This window comes from Helobdella robusta, assembly GCF_000326865.2.
Source record: "Helobdella robusta unplaced genomic scaffold HELROscaffold_12, whole genome shotgun sequence".
Taxonomy (NCBI): domain Eukaryota; kingdom Metazoa; phylum Annelida; class Clitellata; order Rhynchobdellida; family Glossiphoniidae; genus Helobdella; species Helobdella robusta.
This window is the reverse complement of record NW_008703664.1, coordinates 1,763,699-1,787,810: the sequence shown is the minus strand read 5'-3', so window position 1 is coordinate 1,787,810 and position 24,112 is coordinate 1,763,699. Positions and strand designations below refer to the sequence as shown.

The 24,112-nt window shown below is 29.6% G+C and overlaps 1 protein-coding gene across 1 annotated transcript; it reads right to left on the bottom strand.

Moving 5' to 3' along the window:
- Positions 1-73: 73 nt before the first annotated feature.
- On the bottom strand, positions 74-24,112 carry HELRODRAFT_72863 (hypothetical protein; the record flags this gene model as incomplete). Its single annotated transcript, XM_009013564.1, has 10 exons — positions 74-127; positions 202-340; positions 9,645-9,733; positions 11,353-11,422; positions 12,385-12,445; positions 12,917-13,073; positions 13,413-13,535; positions 13,765-13,863; positions 22,664-22,791; positions 24,010-24,112. Coding segments are annotated over 10 exons (1,023 nt in total), but the record flags the coding sequence as incomplete, so codon positions are not given.

The following is a 24,112-nucleotide window of genomic DNA, read 5'->3' as shown; positions in this document are numbered from 1 at the left end:
TATGTGAAAATGTAGGTATGTGTGAATATGTACGTATGTATGTGTGTATATATATATATATCTAGAAAAGTTTTTAGTGGCTCACTTCTGTGTTTAGGAAGCAGAAGAGCAGCGCCACCAGAAAGCCCTGTTGTAAATAAATAAAGGAATCATTAGAAAACTCCAATAATTACTTTCCACAGAGCGACAAAGTGAACTAACGTTGAACGAGTGGAAGGTCAACTCGAAGCAGATTCTTATGGTGTCCAGGACATCGGGGATTTTGTCAGGCATCCAAAGAAAAATGACGTATGGAACGCCAAACAGTGGGATCAGCAGTAGAGTTGATTTAGCCAATGTTCTGCAAGGAATAAAAAATATTTCATAAAATGAAAAAAACGTGAAAATAGCTGACAATACCCATGAACTTGTAAATTTAAAAAAGTTTGAAAACTGAAATCGGAATTATCAAATGTAAATGACATCATGTATCGTTCAAATGAATGAGTTTCACATAAGTTCTGTGCGCTACGCTTAACAGGATACTAAAGATAAGAATAGAAATTGTATTAATCAACATTAAAAATTATTGAAGATTAAACATTAATTCAAATATAAAATAATTATTTATTTAATAATTTTAACCAATTTTAAGATAGGTATATGGAAAGTTTAACTTAAAATTAAATCTACAATTTTTTTTGAGTTAAATGTTTATTGGATTTTTTGGATTTTTCTTGCTAAAAGTACCAAAATTCTTCATGTTATGTTTCACAAGAAATGTGAACTTTCATGAAAAGTTTGTTTCCGTTTGTAATTATTTAAAATTTCCAGGTAATCACGGACCTGCAAAAAAATATTTTTCTATAATGCACATCCGGTTTCTCGTTGTTGTGAAAAGAAATAATTAATTAACTGAGAAGACACACAATGGTTTAGAGTAAAAAAGATAGAAAGACCTAAAGTGAAATAAACTATGACGACAGGGCGTTTATTTACTAGATGCACAATCATCTCATCGCTGGTGACATCACCATAGTTGTGTAGTCACTGTCATCCTTTCTTTTGTAATTTTAAAAACCACGTTCAACTATTTATATATTATATTAATATATGAATTGTTGATTGAACGTGTTTGCATTTTGCCGCTATCATTAAAAACAGAAAATATCTCCAATTATCGCATGAATCACATCAAAATCCGCAATAGGATCAAATAAAAAACCACCCATGCTTGTAGAGTAAGACGTAACGCGAAAAGAATTGGGAAATGAAACTAAAAAATCAATTTGAAAACGTTGAAAAGTCTATGAAAAGAAAGAAATATGTAACGGTAAACTTGAAATTTTCTGAAAAGCACAATTTTTATTTTCATCAACTGAAAATTTTCAAATAAAATAAACTTCACATAAAAAAATATTTAAATAAATAATTAAAAATTTAATAATGGAAATTGCATAGCTGGATATCGATATAACTCAATTGTTCTTAAATGTTGTTGATTTTTCAAAAAGATTATTGAAGTTAGAAAAATAGTCGTTTCAGGAACAAATGGATTCTAGCAATTCTTATTCAAACAGTTTCATTGATCACTCTGTTGTAAATTTGCCAATATGCATGTCACTCAGCAAATAGATTATTTAGCAAATTTTGTTTGCGCACAATCTTATGAAGAATGGATAAAAAATACCGGACATTAATTGATTTAGATTGAAAAGAACGTGAAGAGATGAATAGCAAGCAGATCGTCTGACGAATTTATCTACTAAAACAATAAACAACCTCAACGTGAAAACACATTGACGCAGCGCAATAAAATTCCTCAAGGCAACTACCTACTCCACCACAACAACAAAAGCATCAGCTTCACTTACGCAAACACAACCAACAAAAACCAATTAATTACAAAACAACTTTGAAAAGAATTCAAACAAGATGTGCCTACGTTTAGAATTTAAAAAATTAAAAACACAACAGCACAAAAAACGGAGCAATATGAAACGTTGAAGTAAATAAAGTAGCTTACAAAGCAATAGAGGGAAGTGAATGAATGAATGAAGAAAAATAGAGCGGGGTAGAACATAACGTTGGCACGTTGCTGTACAACAACCACAAAACACCATCAACCGAGCCCATCAAAGAAGCAATAAAACAGTACAAGACCAAATTAAGCGCAAAAGCGATATTTTAAAATATAATGCAACCAGCCTTGAAACAGATGTCGTAACGCTTCCTGCCATAACTTTATAGCACGATAAACTTTACCCGCCAACAACAGAACAAGCCAACAAAATATTTCCGCTTGAAAATTATCAACAACAAAAAATAAACTAATAACATATACAAGACTTATATAATACCATTTAAACAAAATATACACACTAACATCATACGGAAACAACGCACATACAAAGACACATAAACACACACATATACATATACAGTATATATAACTTATTTTTAATTTATATTAAACAGTTTATTTCATATTATAGTAATTATCGTCAATTAGGATGTTTTTCTTTTATAAAGTTGCATTAATTTACTTAATTTTAACCAATTCTGTAAATTCATTTTTTCAATTTAAGTAATTTGTTTGCAGCTAATAAATACGCTATGATTACGCCATTTTTGGAAGAAGTAACGCTTGACACAAAAATAAAATCCATTCAAAACATTACAAACTCTGAAGATTTTAGCATACAGAGCAATTTTCAAAAATTGTGATCGATAGTTATAAAAATAAATGAGTTTTTAAGAAGGTGGACAAATACAAACCTTTAAAAATATTACTGAAATCTAACAAGAAATTTTTTTGTTTAAACTGATGGCAAATATTTTTAGTTATGAAATTAAATATACATCCATGGCTGTTTATCCGAAAACTAATTACGACCAAGTTGATTGATTGGCTTGTTAATACATCATGCTATTGATGAATCGGTCTATGATGATGCTACTGTGATAATAACGACGACGAACGTCATAATGTTCACGTGAGTAGCAATGATGATGTAAAAAAATGATGTACTGAGAAGATGATGACAACTAAAACAAATGTTGTTTTTTTTTCATGCTAATCCTAATTATATCATAACTGTTATGTGTACAGTAATAGGAACTGCAGCGTGCAAAATATTAATGAAACAATTTCATATTCACTGCCTAAATTGCAGAAATAATTACTCATAAAAACATCGTAAAGACTTTTTTCACGACTCAGTCATTTATTTTGTTTTTGTATTGCTCTTTAAAACTACTAAGTTGTAGAAGCTGATTTCTTTTAAATGCTGCAATGTAGTATGCATTGTAGATATTGTATTGATATTTCAAAATATATAGCAGTTTACATATAATACTATGGCTTATTAATTACTGAAACGTTATTTTCTAATTAAAAAGCTTATCAAAAATTCTTGAAATTGAGATAAAATTTGTTCAAGTAAAAATTATTATAGGACGTGTTTATAAATGTGTGTGAATTGATGGACTGTCTTGCACTTGAAACATTTACATTATGGTCAACATTGTAGGGTCCATTTTTAAAACCAGTAAAAAACTTCGATCCTGAAATAAAAATAATTTTAAAACTGAAAAAAATTTCAACTGTGAACGGATACAAAATTTATTTTATATCGTCAAGTATAATAAGCATAAAATTTCGAATAAATATAAGATAACTATTTCATTATAAAAAAAAACGCAAGATCATGAATGCATATACAAAGTCGAAACATTTTATCAATGATTTTATCATTGACCCCTGATTTTCAACAAAACACTTTTTGAAGCATTGAGCATAAAAGTTGAAAACAAAGTTATCACACAATTTCGTTCAATCTGAATGCATGTTGAACGCCTTTCATTAACACAACCATGCTCTCTTCTGTAGACACTATCATCTCAAATTATTCAACTTTTTTTAATTATTCTCCGACAAACGCGTTACGTTGTAGGGTCATATTTTCAATTTTAATTTTTATTTCATTTTTCAAAAATTCTAACCAAATTCTTGCCGTCGTTATTTGTTTTATTAAAGTTAGAATAATATACAGTTCTCCAATCTATTCTCGAGCGTATAGGACCTATTTCGATTTTTCAATCATCTTCAGCATTTGTTGCAGTTTGAGTTACAGAGAATTTGTATAACTCAGGCCTTTGTTTCTGTGATTTGCATTTATTGTTATTAGCGACTTTTTAAGTTAGCGACTTTTTTAATTTTACTGTCTTTTTTACAAATTGATGTGGTTTCTTTGCTCGTTACTTTGCTAATTACTTTGGTGTTAGGTTTTATTGCTCTTTCCAAATTGAATTGCCGCATCTCAATCGTACCCAAAAGTTTCACAACGAATTTACAAAATGATACTAATAATGAAACTGAAAAATTCATCTTCAGTCAACTCCTTTTCCATAGCTCTTTGCTATTTTTCCAATCATACAACGCATTTTCCAGATTTCGGCATTTTTTTCAAAAGTTGCAATTTTATCTTTTAAAATTCTATCAATTAAAACCCCAATAAAATCAAATAACCTTTCAGCACGGAGGTTTTTTTTATGAAATTCATCCTGTGGGCTCCCATTGTCAAATAGTTTGAAATTGGCTACCTGCATCTCAGGATGTTCCTTCACAACAGCATTTCAAAATTACGTTGATTTAAAAAAAGTGTTGACTTAATTAAATGTTTTTTGAGATAATTTTGAAAATTTGAAACCATTTGGAAACATGTGGAATGTTTTGAGCAGATTAAATTTTGAGGCTTCTCAAATCAGCCAGCCAGATCTAAATGCTGCCTCATTTCTTGAATTTCATTTTTTGATACGATTATCTTCCTCATATCATTTAAACTGTTATTGAATTACATTTCCAACACAAAAATTAATTTTTATTTAAACTCACTGATAAGTTTTTTGTACAATTTTTGTTTATGAATATTTTTCAAATTTAATTTTTTAACAGTTTACAATAAATAGTTTTGGTTTAATTTGAAAATATTGGATGAATAATACCGTTCAATATGTGAAAAAAGCAGATAAAGATTTTAAATTTAAAAAACTGTCTATTTCGGAAAGAAAATATTTATATAGAAATAATTGTAACAAAAGTTTTTAGTGTGAAAAAAATTCATATAAAATTGAAGCACACATGAATTAACTACCAAGTGAGAATATATCATTAACAGTGCTAATGAGTGTGCATTTTAACATAGGGACCAAAATAAACCACTCTCTCTCTTTCTATCTCTCTTTCTCTCTCTCTCTCTCTCTCTCTCTCTCCCTTCCCAAATTTCTTCATTATCTTTTATAAATTATGTCATTTAAGTTTTAAATATGTGGTTTTCATCGAAGTGAAATTTGTGTGATCACCGTTCAAAATGGAGCACTTGCACATGTATTGTCAACCACACGAAGCCTACGTTCAATTTCGACATTTATCCCAGTCCCAGGTCATTCAACTGTGTAGTTTAGTTTGTGGAATATTTTGAAAATAACGAAATATGGCCATCCTCATGAAAATTGTATAATATAAAATTGCATAATATAAAAATCATTTATAATTTACTAACTCATTTATAATTTATAATTATATAATATATTATAATTAGCCTATATTACATAATTTTATTATATAGTTATAATATATTATATAAGATATAATTATAAAATTTTATCATTTATAATTTACTAATTTACGGATGTAGACAAGATTTTAAATTTAAAAAACTGTCTATTTCAAAAAGAAAAAAATAGATGCTGAGTTTGATTGAATTTATTTAACCTGCAAGTGATGCCTTTTTTCAGTAAGTATGTTCACGTACACAATAAATATAGTGTTTGCTTTGAAAAGTGATACAACGTACGTTCCACACCAATTTTAGTGGTTTTTTAAAAAAATTTCAAAACATCTTTCTTTACAGTAAACATTTATACATTCGAGCTGTTAGTCAGAATTTAAAGTAATTTAGCTGTCAATTAACGTTTTATCTTTGCTAATGAGAGCTAAAGAATTTCACGCCAACAACTTAACCATGACCAACACTTTAAAGTAATTGTAGGATGACAGAGTGTTCTTAGCGTTGCCCGCTAGCACTACAATCACTTGCAATGTTTGTTAAGCGATCTCGTGCAAACAATGTTGCACCGGAATAAAAAAAATACTTCTCAGAGTGTTTGTTTGGCTGGTGTTTTTAAAAAAATTTATTTTTATATGCACTTGACATATTTTTGTTCGGCTGATGTCTTTTGTTCAGTGACATAGTCAGTGTCACATTCATTCATCTGAGCAGATGCTGAGATAGAGAGAAGAAATTACACATTGATTTATAACATTTTTTTGTTATTGTGTTATATGAGTGTTTTATTCTGTTTAGATCAAAAAATATTTACAGTTTCTGTTTCAAGAACATTTTTAAGGTTCGTCGCCCAAGTTTCGGTTTTTCTGGCTTTTTTATGATGAATTATTGAAATTTGTAAGAGAGTCTCTTTTAAACTTTGTTTTAAACTTCGCTTAGAAATGAATTAATTTTCTCTAAAGGTTGTGTCATTATATTCAAGACTATAACAACAGAATCGGTGCTGATTTGCATACAACAGGTTAGGTTACCCAACAATTTTCATCATAAAGTTCTATTGATTTAAAATGCTTACAACTTTATTTATTCCGCTCAAACTTCATTCAAGTTGGTTTCATCTTGTGTAAGCGACTAAGCAGTTAAAATATACTTATATGTATCTATATCTATAAATAAATCTACATACATTCAAAAGCACGGGTATTTAATAACAACTGCATTTGCACTATAAAAGTATTTCCTGAGCAGATTTTATTGGTCCACATTTTATCCGCTCCTATTTTAGTTGTTCACATTTTATTTGTTCATATTTTATTAATATAAAATTTATCTGTTTATCTTATTTGAATATGTTTATTATAGTTTTTGTTTTTACCGTTTATTTATATATTTTTGGTTATTTTTTTATATTTTTGTCCATTTACATTTCATTCGTTTATATTTTCACATTTTATTTGTTCGTACTTAGTTTGTTCACATTCATCAGTTTGATAGTTGGTCTGTTTCTAAGTTAGTAGAGCAGATGTGGTCAGGTCATGGTCAGCTAACTGTATAACTCTTCTTGCAGAGACACGCATACATGAGCTTGTTTGAAATTTGTAAGCGCTGTCATTCAATTTTTATTAACGTTATATTATATATCTATCTACAAAAGTATTGTTGAATGTGTTAACAGTTCATATAAATGTAGTAACATTCAACCAATTTTACGTACTTATATGATTATTTTATATGAAAAAGTGTATGCTTGATTACATGTTTGTTGTTTTGCAAATTGCAAATTGAACTATTTTATTGTCATATAATAATAACGATCAATAGCATATGTTAGTAACATACATGTAGGATGAAAGCTGAAGGATAATGAAGAACCGAGCGAAAAGACAGATTTAATGCCTAGATAGAAATGCATACGTACCCAGCGTTTTGATACATTTGCATAAAATTTCCCCCAAGTGAAGCGGTTGTATTTTTTTTGATATTTTACTGGAGAGTATATAGCAGTCTCATTTTGAAAAATATATTTTTATTTGACTAAATTTATGTTTTCGTTATCTTAAACGATTAAAAATATTTTCTGCAAGCGTTCTTGATATGAGTTTTAAACTCAATTTGCAAGAAAAAGAGAGAAGCAAATTTACCAAGAAATCACTTCTCAATAAAGTGCTAAGAAACCAAATCAAAATTTTAAAATTTCAAAGACGTTTGACTGAAATTAATTTGCTGTTCAATGATTGATGACATGCGAATGAAATGAATTCGGCCCGCGGACAATCACCATTTTAAGATTGTTACTTTTACAACAAGTTATTTATGTTATATGAACTAATAAGTTTTTATGAAAAAAATGAATAAATATAAATCAATAATAACAACAACAATTACAAAATAATAATATAATAATAATAATCATTATTATTTTAAGTATAATAATAATAATGGTTATATGCATAGAAGATCAGGGGCAATGTATTATTAATAATATAGATGAAAATTCATGAATATAACGTAATTTTATGACCCACATTATTATTTTCAAAAATATTTTCTCACTGGTTGACGCAAACAAGTCCAACAACATTGTTGACAACAGCAAAATGTAAAAGGAATAGAAAGAAACGGAAAAAGTTGAGGAAACTGTCACTCTTGAGGAATTTGAGAGAAAAAAGTGTTTATATGAATTTTTAAAATCTGTTTCGTGCAAGCACTGTTAAAATATGGGTCGTTTTTTTGACACAGTTTTGTATCGCTCACAAATTTTTATTCATTGATCATTTTTCTTTGTCGAATACTTTGCCGAATTTTGTTGCGTGTTATAAATTGCAATTGTGCCTACATTCAACGTTTTGCGATCTCAATTTTTGGCATTCGCGTAGAAATATTTAATAAGTGTAAATTGTCCTAAATTGACGCATGTATGGATAAAATTGATGCTTTCTTCTGACAATTAGAGAAAAGAATTAAATATCTTGAATTATTGTAGTTATTATTGTTATGACGGAGTGATGATGATGGTGGTGATGATGAGGAGGTGATGATGATGATAAAGAGGAGGAGGTAATGATGATGATGGTGATTTTTTGATGATGTTAAAAATAATAGTGAAAGAAAAGCAATAATGATGATGTCACTGATGAATAAGAGTTTAATGGTCTCTAATGAAGATTGCCACGGCAGATGAAATGTTAAGACGTCTGCATGGGCATCAGTGAAATGATATGTCATATTTACATTGTATACATGAGTTCCTTGTAAGCTGTGAAAGGCGGTGTGTTATATGTCTCTCGTGAAATAAGAATTTCAGGCATTTCGTAAGAAACTTCATCAGAAAATTACAAAAATTCTAATATGGTTGGACAAATTGCACCTGAAAACACGTTTTTCTTGTAAAATTAATTATAAATAAATTATTTAGCGGTGCGTTATGTAATTTTTAAAAACAACGATACGAAATTTGAAAACTGTAAAAAAGTTGACACCGATGAAAAAATATATTATTAAGTAATGCGGGCGATACAGTGATGATCATGATAGCATTTTCAACAACAACAATGCCAAATTAATGTTAATAGATGAAAGGTTGATGGCAAATTATAGAGGTGGGATGGGTAGGGTTGTGCTGTTAAATTGATTGACGAGTTTTTGACACGCATGACATTGCGTCAGCGAAAGAAATGGAGAAGATTTGAGTAGCTATTGTTGCTAGGTTTCATGGTTTCATCTTGAGATTCTCTTATGTTTATTAATTTACCTTTAAAATGTTTTTCACTTATTTTTAAACCGCATATTAAATAATTCTTTTATTTTCTTCTTTTTACCATAAAATGACTTTTATTAAAAAACCAGCTGGCTAACAGATCAATTGTACCTTAATTGCTTTCAAGAGGACCATCAAACAATAATGTAGATGATGCCATGCTATATAAAAACCATTAAAATATAATTAGAAACCATTTGATGTCAAATAAAGTACATTTGTATATTCAATTACTATCCATAGTGCTATCAACAAACATTTTCTTTTCTTTTGATCAATTACTTTTGCATCAAGTAATCGCATAAAAATTAAATTAAATAAAAGTTGCAGCAACTCACTTGTGCTGGTTGTTCCGCGATTCAGACGAGTTGTTCCTCAGCTTCGTGAACAGAGCTCTGATGATGTTCAGGAAGAATATGAAACTTAACTGCAAAGGAGGTGATGTTTCAAGAAATATACACACACAATTCACCCACACATTCTTTTAAGAACATTGTACTTGAAGTCTTGCCTAATTAATGGAGTTTAGTTAGTTATTTTACACTAAATATTACGTCATCACTTTGGGAGCCATAAATATTTGATTTATTAAAAAGGAACTGCAAAGGTAAGACTCAACTGGAGCGCAAAACTGAGGAAGCATGATTGGCACACTGGGCAGTGGTCACACTTGCTTGCACCATAAATAACGCAGCATTTAAAACAACACAAACAATGTGAAAATACAAAAAACATGGAAATACAAACAAGATGGAAATACAAACAACACAGAAATACAAACAACATAAAATACAAACATGAAATTGCAAACAACACGGAGAAAACAAACAACATGGAAATACAAACATGAAAATACAAACAACAGGGAAATAAAAACAACGTGAAAACACAAAAACAACGCAAAATACAAACGTCATGAACAATATCAAAAGAAAAATAAACAAAACAGGATTTATTGACAGCACGAACAACTTGGACAAAACAAATAATAAACAACATTAAAACATAAGCGGTGTAAACAAAGCTGACGACACTAGAGATAAAATCATTTTCAACAGCATAAAACAACACAAACATAGAAAGACACCATAAGCAATTTAAACATAGACAACATAAGCAACAAGAACAACATAGGAATAGGTGTTCAATAAAAATAATCAAATTTATGAGTATAAGAAAGTATTGAAAAACGAATAATTATATCACGGGCGCAAACTGCACGGTACTGTTTAACACCTATTGATACTTAATTCCTTACTCTCTCTCCTCTCTCTCTCTCTTTCTCTCTCTCTCTCTTTCTCTCCTGTCTTTTACCTATCTCGGTTTTTTTTCTCATCATTCATATTTTATATAATTACGCATTTACACATACACAAGCACACACACATACACATCCATACAAACTCACTCTCTCTCTCATTTCACTCTCTCTCTCTCTCTCATACACACACACTCACACACGTACACACGCCCACACACAATTACCACGTTTTGTTAAATAAAATTTTTAAAAATAAAAACTGCGGAACTAGAAAATAACTTCTCATTCCATCTTACTGGAATTTATTATTTATATATATCAAAGTGCCGCTAGGTTGCGATGTCGAAGAGTTTTCCCCAATCCTTCTAATGCGTTGGTTATTTATTACGTGCGACGACACTCCTATTCATTTAGTGCTATTTGGCTTTACGTTCATTCAACTTGCTCTTTCGGTATTTCCCGTCAATAAACAACATTCAAATTTTACAATCTATCCATTTATCATTTTCTTCTACTGAATTATTATTTTTAGTTTACTTCTTTCTAAGAAAAATAATTTTTTTTAGCCGGTTGTTTAATGGCGCGCAGGTTTAAAGCATCATTTATGTATCCATAAATTTAGTGTCTGTGATGAGTGGTTGAGGGCAAAATTGATGGATGTTTAAATGGATAGATAGATGAAAAATTAAATAGATAAATGTATGAAAGAATGGACTGATGAATGAATAGATGAATGAATGTATGGTGGATGAATGAATGGATAGGTGGATTGGCAAGATACTAACCACCAAGCAGATTGTGACAGGCCCTCTAATGATCCAGAAATATGTTGAGTCAGAGTGAACATTCCAACAGCTTAGTGGTTGACGGTTGGAAAAAAATGTTTCAAGTGTTTCATTGCAAAATTAACACTTTTTAAATTATAAATTTTTTGAATTACAAAAAATGCAAAAAGTTTTGGAAAGACTTTGAATTTATGTTTGAGTAATAAAGTAACCGTAGAAAAATACAGTGGTATAATTAAGAAAAATTAAATGCAAACATTAAATAAATTTAAGAAAGTTGATACTTTGGAATTATATTCTTAGAACATAAAGTTAAAGAAGCGCAAAAAAGACAATAAAATCTTAAAAATAGATTATTTCTGGAAACGATGAATATTTAATGTTCAAAAACATCGCAGCAATTAGTTATTTGTGGAAAGAGAGTTAGTGTTTTAGAAAAGATTTTGATAAAAATGTGAGTGGAGATAAAAAATTGATAGTAGAATTATAAAGTCCATGAAGGGGTCTGAAGATGCTTTGAAAAAATCAAACATTAGCAAAATATTTCAAAAAATTTGTGAGAGTTATTTATCAAATGCATTTGTTGCTAACGAATACCAACAGAAACAAACTTGTTAAAAGCTTTGACTCAGTATTAATGACGCATAACGTTTAGCTGAATCGAAACTAATTTAATTTTAAAAAACTTTTCTAAAACTCAAAACAAAACGAAATATATGTCAGACAGAGTCTCAATTGCAAATTAAATGAGCATTTTTAATGCTCGTCATAGCGAGAAAGTCTTGAGGACCTCCCGCGTAATGATTCTGTTGGTGAAATGTTCATTCAATGAAAGGATATAAATACACTGAAGTCGCAACCAGGATAAAAAAAAGTTTCGTGAACATTTAACATAAAATAACTTAATGGAGTTAAACGAACTGCTACGCCTTACTTTAATTTCTACGAAACGTTTGAACAAAAGTTCAAAATTATCCTTGACATATCAACTTATGAATGAAAGTTAGCCATTAATTTTGTAAGATAACTCACAGAACATCTTCCAACAGCGCCTTTGTAACTACCCATGGAATGATGACCAACAATGATAATCCTGGTTTCAGTTGGAAAAATAATTCCGTTTCAAATTGAAAATTCACGTTTGAAAATAAGTTATAAAGTTGAGTTTTATTTTAAACTATTTGATAAAATAGTAACACTTCAAATTAACAAATAAAATAAATATAACAAAAAGTAAATAAATAAGAAATTTATAAAAATCTGCGAATGAATTAATAATTTTGTTACCAAATTTTAAATTTGCAACTATGCGATTTGCACATTTACACATTTCAAATTGCATCACTCTCTTTATGCGAATAATCATTTAAAGTAACGTTAAAATTTCCATCGTAAAACAGAATAGATTTACGTTAATGCGTCGTGCCTGTTGTCTGTGAAATGTAACAGGCAATTTAAAACATGACAGCAGCATTTCAAAATGTTTCTACAACATTTTTCTGAACAAATTCGTGACGCGACACGACGTATCAACGTGTCAATAAAATAAATTAAATTAACTAACCCCAGCCTAACGCAATGTACCAATGTATTTGACTGGATTCTACATAAATATCGAAAAATATGAGGGTGTGAATGTAGAGGCCCTCGACGAAGATCCACATGGCGTTGGCTACTATGCTGTAGTTGAACAGGCTCATCAGCAGTTTGCACTCCCAGTGCTGGTAAATAAAAATATTATTATGTATTGTGTTAAACATGAAATTGATATTTTTCCCAATAAATTAAAAAATTAAAGGTGTTGAAGGTGCTGTGACAATTTTTTGAAAGAAGTAAAAACCGACGGGCAATGAAAATAATAAAAAAGCAAATAAAGAAAATAAATCGATTGACGTGGTTTGAATATTTCATTATATAGTTTTGACAGCATTAAGAAACGAACAATAAAAATTTTGTACCGCCATTCATTCTTATTTGCATAAAACGTGAACATTATGAATAACACTAACCGTAATGTCAGTCCTGAATTCAATATTCTTGTAATTGTTGGGATCGACGACGATGAAATCCTTGCGGAGTCCCATTCCCGAGAAGAAAAGCATCTCTTTGAGGAAGTTCGTGAAAGCTCTGACGATGAAGGAGAGGTACAAATTGATGTGCAAGATGTTCCGAGGACAGCGCAACTTTCTGCGTTTCATTGAAATTTTTAATCCTTATAAAAAAAATTTGGGTTGATGAGGCAATAAAGTTATTTATTCACAATCAATGAAGAAACATTTTCAAAATGAAACAATATTATCGAAAACTTTACAAAAGTCGTGTAAATGAATGAAATGAATGTGAATTCGGTTTATAAATAAAATAATAACAATTTTAAATATTTTTAAATATAAACTCAGAAAATTTGTACACGTACCTGAAGTAGAGAGTGATGAAGATTGCCAGGAAGAGTGCAACCATTGATAGAGCGTAACCGAACTTCACAACTTGCTTCAAAACTCTCAAGTAGACCTTCAATAAAATAAAAATAATTTTATAAGTAGTTTGGGATGTCTCAACTTAATTATTCAATGTGTTATTTACTGTTTTAAAACATTTATTTTTTCAAATTAATGGATAATATTAGATGAATGGTACCTATGTTTAAAATTTTTAATTTATTTAACACGGGTTGACAAATGAGGTACGGAATTTTTAAAAAAGATAATAGAAAGCTTGTTAACTAACTTTGATTTATTATTTTATTATTTGCAAATGACCACTAATCAATTTATTGAAAAAATTCATTGTTGCATATTTTATGTAATCTTAGTTTAAATTTTAATAATGACTTGAAGATTTAGAAACTTGAATAAAATTAACAAAAAACCATAGATAAATATTTTTAAATATAATTTTTCCATTATCAGCTCTACAGCCTGAAAATGTTTTCCCTTTGTAAATGAAATAAATAAACTGAATTCCAATATAAAATAAACATGTCTGACTGAAGCGTGTGCTCGCATGAGTGGTCTACAAGATAAAACTCACACATATCATTCATTAATTACATGCTTTGCTCACATGCAAACATTAATTGTAATTAATTAAATAAATTGTAACTGAATGAATAGCTAATGGACAATTCCAAATTTCTATTTCGTTATCAACTTATCATTAAGAATAAATGATTAATTACTAATAAGATACTGAATTGAAACAATTAAAATTAAAAAAATTGAAAAATCGATGAAATTTGAAAAGTTTTTGGGATATAAATTTACGTAACTAGAGATAAAAATTTGGTGACCTCAAATGAGAGCGCTGGGTTGTAAGATTTTCCACGTTTTATAAACTTTATAGTCAGAATAACACCATTAATATAAAACATATTATACAAATTTCTTGTATTTTAGAGAATGTATCAAAATTTTTCGTATCTTAGGATAATATAATTAATTTAAAAAATAATTATCAAAATTTTCGTACAACATAGGGTTTTTTTCTAAGCAAGGATAGTGACACGATTGTTTAGATGTTTTTTTTCCAAAAATTATAGGTTAAAAAACTTGCAATTCAAAATGAGCTCATTAAATTTGGAGACGTAAGTTGTGTACCTACGCTCGTAACAATTTGACTGATTATGGAGATTCTAGGTCAAAAAACGATGAAGCATTTTATTGCTTGCACACTCAAATCTGCTTTAATCTGCATTCGTAAAGTTCACAATACTTTTTTTAGTACCTATAATTAAAAAAGTTTTTAAACTATACAACGCTTCGTAAATGAAATGAACCGCTGAAAAAGTTTACTGAGAAAACATTTCAAATACCTACTATTTGGCAATTTGTGAAGTTGAAATTTATAATAAAACAAACCCAGACGCACAAGGGTGCACAAGGGATAAGCTTTAAGAAAGTTAATTCATTAAATAATCAACGATTATCGAACTTACATAAATTTCATCACATATAATATAAAATCTTTTATTTTACTTGGCATATATAGTAACAAAAATTATGATTTTAACAATTTGGAAATCGTTATGCCATGTTTCTGATTGCCAGTACTAATTCATTCACAACATCTATGCCGATGCTAATGGATAATGAAGCAAGTGGAAAAAACACACACACACACGCACACACATATCACATTAGTTTCATTTGAATGACTGTCTGCAATGAAAAACTAATTTGAATCAATTTAAAATATTGTTATATGATCACACATTTGTGGGATAAAAATATAAATAAATTAAATAGAATAGAGGCTAATTTGAGAACTTTTTGTACCTTGTGTTGATGGTAAAACAGCTAAAAACGCACGAATACATTCATTTATCTTTTGCTAAAAAGCAGAATGTACAAAAATTATTACTTTTAATCATTTGTAATCAGCTGAAAAAAAAGTTTAAGTCAGCTTAAGTTTTTTTTTCACATTTGTACATTGAAAAAATTTTCAATACTGCAAATAGTTTGTTAGCAGGCGAGCGTGAAAACCAGCTTCTTTATTCGTTTTTTGTTCTTCTTATGAAAAGTTCTGCGCACCCACTCATCAACAAATTCGCCATCTTTATGGTTTTCCTGCACATGTGTTTCTTGTCGCTTCTGCATCAAAAATCTATTTCCTCTTGTTACCGTTATTTGTTTTTAATAATTTAGATTTCAACTCTCTGACGATGATTTCGTTTAAAAAAGTTGATCAAAAATGAAAATGTTTTATCTAACGAACACAAATGATTAATGTAGATATCAATTAAACACCAAAAAATAACCAGTATAAATATTTAAAAAACACAGAAACAAAAACATATACAACAAATCTCATGTGGGAATGGCTGTTCAGTTAAGAGTAGCGGAATGCTTGTTCGATTGTTTGGCATAGCTAGATGTTAAATGCCATGAAAATGCAAACATTGTCATTTAACATGTTAGATAAGTCTTTATTCAGTTGGGCAAAGATTAATTAAATTACATACAAATTAATTAGGCTAGATGGAATTTAATTAAACTAGATGAAAAGTTAGAAAATAACTAATCAGATTAAGTAAAATTAATTAAGCTAAATAAAGATTAAATAAGCTAGAAAAAATCTATTTTGAAAAAAAGCAAAAAAAACTGTAAAATAATAAGACAACATCAAATTTCAAAAGAAAAGCAATCAATCATGTATTATCCAATTGAAGAAGCGAGATACGAAAGAACGGACTTTAAATATTTGCACATCAACTATCGACTTGAAGACAAGCAAAATAGGTTTCTCAGTTTTTGAAAAAGTTTCATTTGTTTGATTGATCGCGGTTGGATGCAGTTTTTCATTTTGTTTTCATTGATGGTTTTAAAAATTGCTTCTCTGTTGTTGCATTCTGGCTTTGTTTGGTGTTTGCAAAGCTGAAAATCTTTCAGAGGTTAACAATTTTTTCGTTGTTGTTAATGATGTAATTGTGTTTTTTTATCGTTGTCTTTTTTTATTTGGTGTTGTGCTTGTTTGGTGTATTTTTTGTTTTGTTGTTATCGTTGTGGGTAGTTTGAATTTTGTTATGAATGTTAGTTAGTATGCCGTTTGTGTTTGTATGATGATGTTTGTGATGTTTATTTCAATTCTGAAGGCTAGCCCTAAGAGTTTTATTTTCATTTAATTTCACCATCTTCAAACATCGAGAACTTTCTTCCTCATTATCACATAGAAAGTGCTTCCCATAGTAATAATTATTTAATCGACTTTATTCAAATGGGATGCCTTTGTTCAAATTATTTCCTGCTGCGTGGTATGTTTGTTGATGTTGTTTGTTGATGTTGTTTGTTTGTTGATGTTGTTTGTTTGTTGATGTTGTTTGTTTGTTGATGTTGTTTGTTTGTTGATGTTGTTTGTTTGTTGATGTTGTTTGTTTGTTGATGTTGTTTGTTTGTTGATGCTGTTTGTTTGTTGATGTTGTTTGTGTGTTGATGTTGTTGTTTATTTCTGTGTTGATGTCGTTTGTTTGTTGATGTTTTTGGTGATATTGTTTGTTTGTTGATATTGTTTATTTGTTGATGCTGTTTGTTTGTTTGTTGGTGTATTGGGTATCAAATTTTTCCAGCAAATTTAATTTTTTGGTTATACAAAATTTTATTTTAGTTTTTATTTTATGACATGTCGTTTTTCAACCTGGCATTAATTTTCAACACGAAACAATAATTTTATGCAATATATCTTGTTCAATTTGATGCTTTGTTATAAATATTTTATCTCTTTTTCTACTACTACCACTACTACTACAACAACAACTACTACTGCTACTACTACTACTGCAATTACTACATCAACAACAGCTACTAATACTAATAATAATACAACAACTACTACTACTAATTCTACAACTTCTACTACTACTACTACTACTACTACTACTTCTACTATTACTACTACTACCACTACTACTAGTAGAGTACTACTACTACTTTGTTAATTAATACAATGTTTGTTGAATGTAAATTAAAAAGTTTCATAAAAGTTTTAAAAAATGAATTTCATTCAATTTATATGTTGCTGGTATATGTTATATGTTATATTTATTGAGCTAGTGGTTTTGAAAATATTTTTTTCACCAAAAATCCACCCGTTTCCTTCTTCAATTGAAAACATTGAAAACGTCAGAAAACTCTTAACAAGTTACGCCTTACTATTATTGTAAAATTGTGTGGCAGGTTTTTAGTCACATCAGAGGTTTTTTTGTGGTTGTTTGTTTTCAGAAACTTTTTACAAGGTCGTTTGTTGATGAAGCGTTTGATTGTGTTGTGTATTGTATTGTAAAAATATTTGGTGAAGTGTTGTTTTTTGGTGTTTGTAAAATAAAATTACTTTTTCATTTTACGTTAGCTCATAAGTTTCATTTACACAAAATAAAAAATAGTGCTGCATGTCAAATTCTTTTTTTTTTCAAAAAAAAAAAACTTGTTGAATCAAAACTTTTCTAAAGGTCCTTTCCTCCTAATTTTAATAGATGCGTCTGTGAGGAATTAGTTCAACCTCGACATAAAACTACATCAAAATATTTTTATAACTCTAAGTGGAATTGATAAGTTTTAGGCATTAAATCCTTTTATGAAAATTGTTTATGAAGATTAAATGGGGATTCAAAAAAACTTTTATAAAGAATACAGCAAATTTAAGAAGACACCACTTGAAAATATAATTATTAGAAATGTTTCTGACTTTTAAAATTTTTTTATCTGAAAAAATTTTATATTTTCTACCTGTTGTATATATTTTTATGTCGATGCAATTCATAAAACAAGGACGTAATGCCGACGAAAACGATTCTAACGTGATGTTATTGTTAAATGTTGAAGTGTGTGTGTTTGTGTGTATGTGTATGCGTGACTTGGTGTGTGTGTGTGTGATTTTATCACTATGATATTTGATAAGTTTGAAAATGTTACTCCAATTTTGCGTGAATTGCATTGGCTATCAGTTAAGAAAAGAGTTGTATTCAAAAAAGTTTATTTTTTAAAAAGTTGTATTCAGAATTGCTGTTGTAGTTTATAAATGAAAGAATGACTTGACTCCCAAATACCTTTAAGATAATATTGTTCAGAGGGATATTCCATGCATCGACTTGGATTGCGTTCAAATGATTTAGATCTGCTAAAGGTTACTTTCGCTAAATTGAAAATAGGATCAAGAAAATTTGCTATTGTTGGATCGATGAGTTGAAATAGTCTGGCACAACATTTACCTGACCCGGCTCTCTCCGTAGCAATGTTTTGAAGCCAAACGAACACTCATAATAATAATAATAACAATCAACACCACGATTCACGACAAATATATTTAGTTCATTTTTCATAACATTTAGCCTAATATCTTCCGATCCGTTCTATAGCTCAATTCATTTCATACTAAAAAATGTATGTTATTGTTTTTATCTTCAATTTAAATCAGTGAAAACAGAGTCGTATGAAACAAGTTTTTTCAACGTCAGAAAGTTAATCACTATGTTAGAAGATAAATGTTTGGCATGAAATATTCAATAGGGACGACTTGAACATTCTGAACTGCCGTATTTTTGTATCGCTTATAATTCTGATAGGTCAGCTAGTAACCCTCTAACAAAAGAAGAAGTTTTTATTTAATCATAAATTTTCAGTTACTTGTTGTTGGTAATAATTTTTTAACATGCGTAATGACAGTCAAACATGATATCTTAATAATTAGTGAAAAAATTACACATTTTTACAAATAGAAAAATGTGAAATATTTTTAGTTTGTTGGATCGATAGTTTTGGATGCTGTTGTCAAAACTTCAAAAACGCACAATTTTATTTTCGTAATTGAATAAATAATTGACATAGAGGCCATTTCTTTGATAATGTCTGAAATTAATTTTCTTCATTGAAATCTAAGGATTTTATATTGTTGCTGAAAACTACTGAATATTTTGAGAAATTCTGAACAAAGTTGTTAGGATCAAATTATTGCTTCGAGTGATCTCTTGCTCAAACGGATATGTTTTATGAACAAATATGTCCAGTTTTTAATCAAGTTTTTTTGAAAGTTTTGTTTGCAGGCCGTCCTCCGTTTTATTGAATTTTTTATTTTCACTTTTTTGGTTGTTATTTACTTTATTATCCTATATGGTGTTATTCTTTCAAACTATTTACTAAAACAAGGCACGCTGTACAATATACATACATTAGTGAAATCAATTTTTGTTAATGAGTTTGTTGTACGATTAGCCTCATGATAAGCTGAAACGATTTATCAGATGCACGACTTTGTGTAATGCATGCAAATAAGAACTAATAAATACAAAAGCAGCTATAAAACTTTGCAACTTATTATTCGTTGGTACAATATCATTTTACTGTTATTTGTTGAAGATCTGTTTCGAAGGATCAATGCTCTTATGCAGCAGCGTGCATTTTAATGATAAGAATAATGTTAAGATAAGAACCAGGATTATTAATTTTTTGAAAAAAGAATTTTTATTTTTTCCTTGCAACTTACAAAAACGAAGTACTTAGTAATTCAACGTTGAGCAAATTAAAATTTTACTTGAATTTGAGAATCTCTGGACAGCAAAACGTGCTTCAGGTATCAAAAAGTTTGATCCGGCTTCTGGTTTCAGCTCTTGTAAAAACTTTCATTAAAAATATTTATAAATAATAATAATATATAATATAAATATTAATTATTATTTTTTGATGTGCTCCCAAATAATTTTATACAAGTGATACGTTATCATTTCGTCCCCTCAACAGTAAATTTTAACTTGAAAACTCAGTTTTTAATGACATGCATGCCAGCTTCATTTCAACGGCTAATTCAAATTCCATATTTGTATAAGCAGGATAAACAAACAATTCATCATTTCTTTCACTATGTGCACTCGTTCACGTTGTCTAGGCGGGCGACTTATAAATTAAGTTTCAATTCAACAACATTTTAAACAGCTTTCGTTCAAGAGTTCAGTCAGTATTCGGTAACTTTAGCCAAGTTGATAACATAATCCTTACAATATTTTTATGTTCTGCCGCAGCTGAGCAGTTCTTCCTGGGACATCTGAAGGTTAAACGTGGCTCAATTTCGTATCGCTTCCTTCCAAACGTGTATGTAAAATGAAATGAAATTACAACATCAAAATAGTCACAACTTAGCTGCAACGTTAAAGAAATTACCTGATAACCATCCACCAACAAAAATTAATTACATACATGTTTCTTTGCAAGTTAATCCTAGCAAGTTTACAATGTATACAATGAACCAGTGCAAAAATATTTTATTCATCTACGAATGAACATTTTAAAATATCTCAATCAGTCTAGTAAGCTAAGTGGTTCAATTTGAAGTGAACACTTTCGGGGCGAGTGTGCATGCAGATTAGCATCATATACCAGTGTAGAGAAATTGTGTGCACTTATGAAGGAGGGACGACGTGGTAGTGTAGCGGCAGAATAATTCCCGTCTGTATCTGACAGTGTCTTAATTGTACGTTTATTCACATAAGCCCACCGTGCTTGTTAAACGTTGAAGAGCACTTTTGGAAGCTATGAGATGGCGCTATGCAAATTAAATAAATTGATTCATTGATTGATTCAACATGGAATATATTATATATCAGCTGAATCATTAAATTATATGTATACGTATGTTGCACTAAGCATAATATGATGTTGATGTCTGTAAAAGTTTATTACATTTTTTATTATTAAATGACTAGGAGCGTCTCTATATAATAACAACACTCAGCAGGTTCTCAGATGAAAATATTGTTTAATAATTTGAATTTAATAATGTTAAAATAAATTTATTTTGCAAAAGCAATTTTCTACTTTTTCTATATTAGAAACAAGATATACCGTCACAAAATCATTCATAACTGCATAATGTTCCAGCGCTGAAAACAATTGCAAAATGTTATTATCGTTGGGTGCCTAAGAGAACCAAGTATTAATGCCTTACATTGGTAGGGATTGCATGCCACCAGGTCTAAAATAGTTAGATAATTATTATATTAACCAAATAATATTTTATTAAATTACAATCGTGGTTTTTTTATTCCCTTTAATCTTTAACGCTTCCTCAAAATTCACGGGAAGATGAAATTCTTGGAGTATTTGTTTCAGAATAAAGTTGTGCGATGTTTTATGAACAAATTATTTGGTGTTCAACTTGTTCGAACTTGCACACCGTGGAAGTTTTCAAGGTGTTCAATTAGTTAATCAACGTTCAGTAAACGCGCTCGGAGGCGATTGTTGTTGTATTCTTTATTTTCCACATATTGTTATAAAACGCATTTGAAACAATTAACACTATTTTTGATAACATAACTTTATTGATAATAAAAGTTATTAATTTGTAGTAAAAATTATCAAAGTTTTTGAGTTTTAATTTAATAACAATAATAATTTGGAGAACACTGTCATATTTTTAAATTTGGGAAATATTTTAAATTAACTTGAAATGATTTTGTTAACATTTTGATGTTGTTGTTAATAGGAGATGATGAATTTTGTTCATGATAATATCAATGATGTATTTTAAGAACGACCATTCAACACATTAATTTTTGTTCAGTGACCCCTCGTTGCTTATAACACTTATTGTTGTTTGACTTTACACATTGACATGTCTCGGACGTAAGGAAATTTGTTATGATTTGCTAATTGACACGTATGCATGGGATATGCAAATGATATGCTAATGCCAAATGTTGAAAAGTGTCAATGACCACTGATGAAATAGTTTTATAAGAATAACGATCACTGTTTTGTGGGTTGATTAAAGATGAAAGTAATAGCAATAGACCGCAACGTTGAAGATTGAACAAGTTGGAGGTTTATAAAACTGCATTAAAACTAACGTTGAACGTTTCTTCTTCGACCTTACTGCAGAAATTGTAGTTGGACCAGGCCTGGTTGGTTTCTGGAAGAAAGTACCAAGTGCCGTCCTCTGTGCACTGTCGTGTGGCATTGGCTAATCATTGAACGAATAAATGAAACATCATTTAAATTATTTTATTTTTTAGAACCGATTTAAAGAATGAGAATTTTTTTTAAGAAGATTAATCATTACAATATTTTTACCAGTTATTTTTTGTTCATTGCTGGCAGGTTAGCTCAACGTCAGAAGGGGCACGTATCGAGTTGTTGCTAATGCGCGTGCGGTTCGAATGCTGTTTGTCAAAAACTTGCGCGTATGAATCCACAAATAAAGTATGTGCAAGTGCACGTTGTGCGGTCTGAAAGTACATCGCAGAGATTTTGCGACACAAAATAATATGTGTAACGAATTGAATAAGGAGCAATTTGTGAAAGCTCTGCAAATGTTAGCGTTGCATCATAAAGAACAAATTAAAGAATAGCGCTGATAAGAACGGCGATACTTCTTTAAAAGGCCCATTGAATGTGCCGGCCATAAATTGAAGGAAGCAAACAAAATAATCTTCTTGCTGAGCGAATGTAAACTCAATTAACTTTTTTAAACTAATTTAGTGGAAAGCCTCGATTTCCAAGTTTGCATTTTCAATGTCTTCTTGCCAGCAAACAGATAAATTTAAATTTCAATTACAACCGCGTAACTCTAGCAATACAGCAGAACATTTCTTCCGCTTAAATGCATACAAACAGCAGTGTGACAATGGTGAAATTAAAAGTGACAGCATTAACAGAATAATAAAAAAATCACAGCTGACACAAAAACATCATCATCTTAGCCACGTTTGTTAGTTAAACAGCCTCAACCAAAATTTATAATTTTTCATTCTTAGAGATGCGAAACAACATTTTTAAATAATTTCTCAATCCTTTGAAAAAGTTTGCTAGCAAAATGAAATAAAAATAAATTATGAAATATTGAATAAACAAAAAAAGAAACATCTGTAGTTTCAATTGAAGAAAAAAAAGAATTCAATTTTTGAACAACATTTTCTCTGTCAGACACTCAACGAAAAAAACAACATGATAAAAACGAGTTTAAATATCAGATCATCTGATTCTTAAACTACATACCATAAATCTACTTTGATAATGATTATCGTTTACTCAAATTTCAGCAGCAGTGTTTACTTGTATATATTCAGTCACATTTAAAAATCTAAGTATATATTATTTAAAATCTAATAAACTAAAAGTGTAATATCATTCATTTGGAGGTATTTTAATTACTTTCAGCAAACTCCAAAATAGTACCAACCATCTTTCCTGAATTCCTTGACGTAGGGAGGGCAGGGTTGGACGGCTGTCTGACCGGCTGGTGTGTCTGGCCAACACGCCACGTTATCCCACAGTCCATCGCA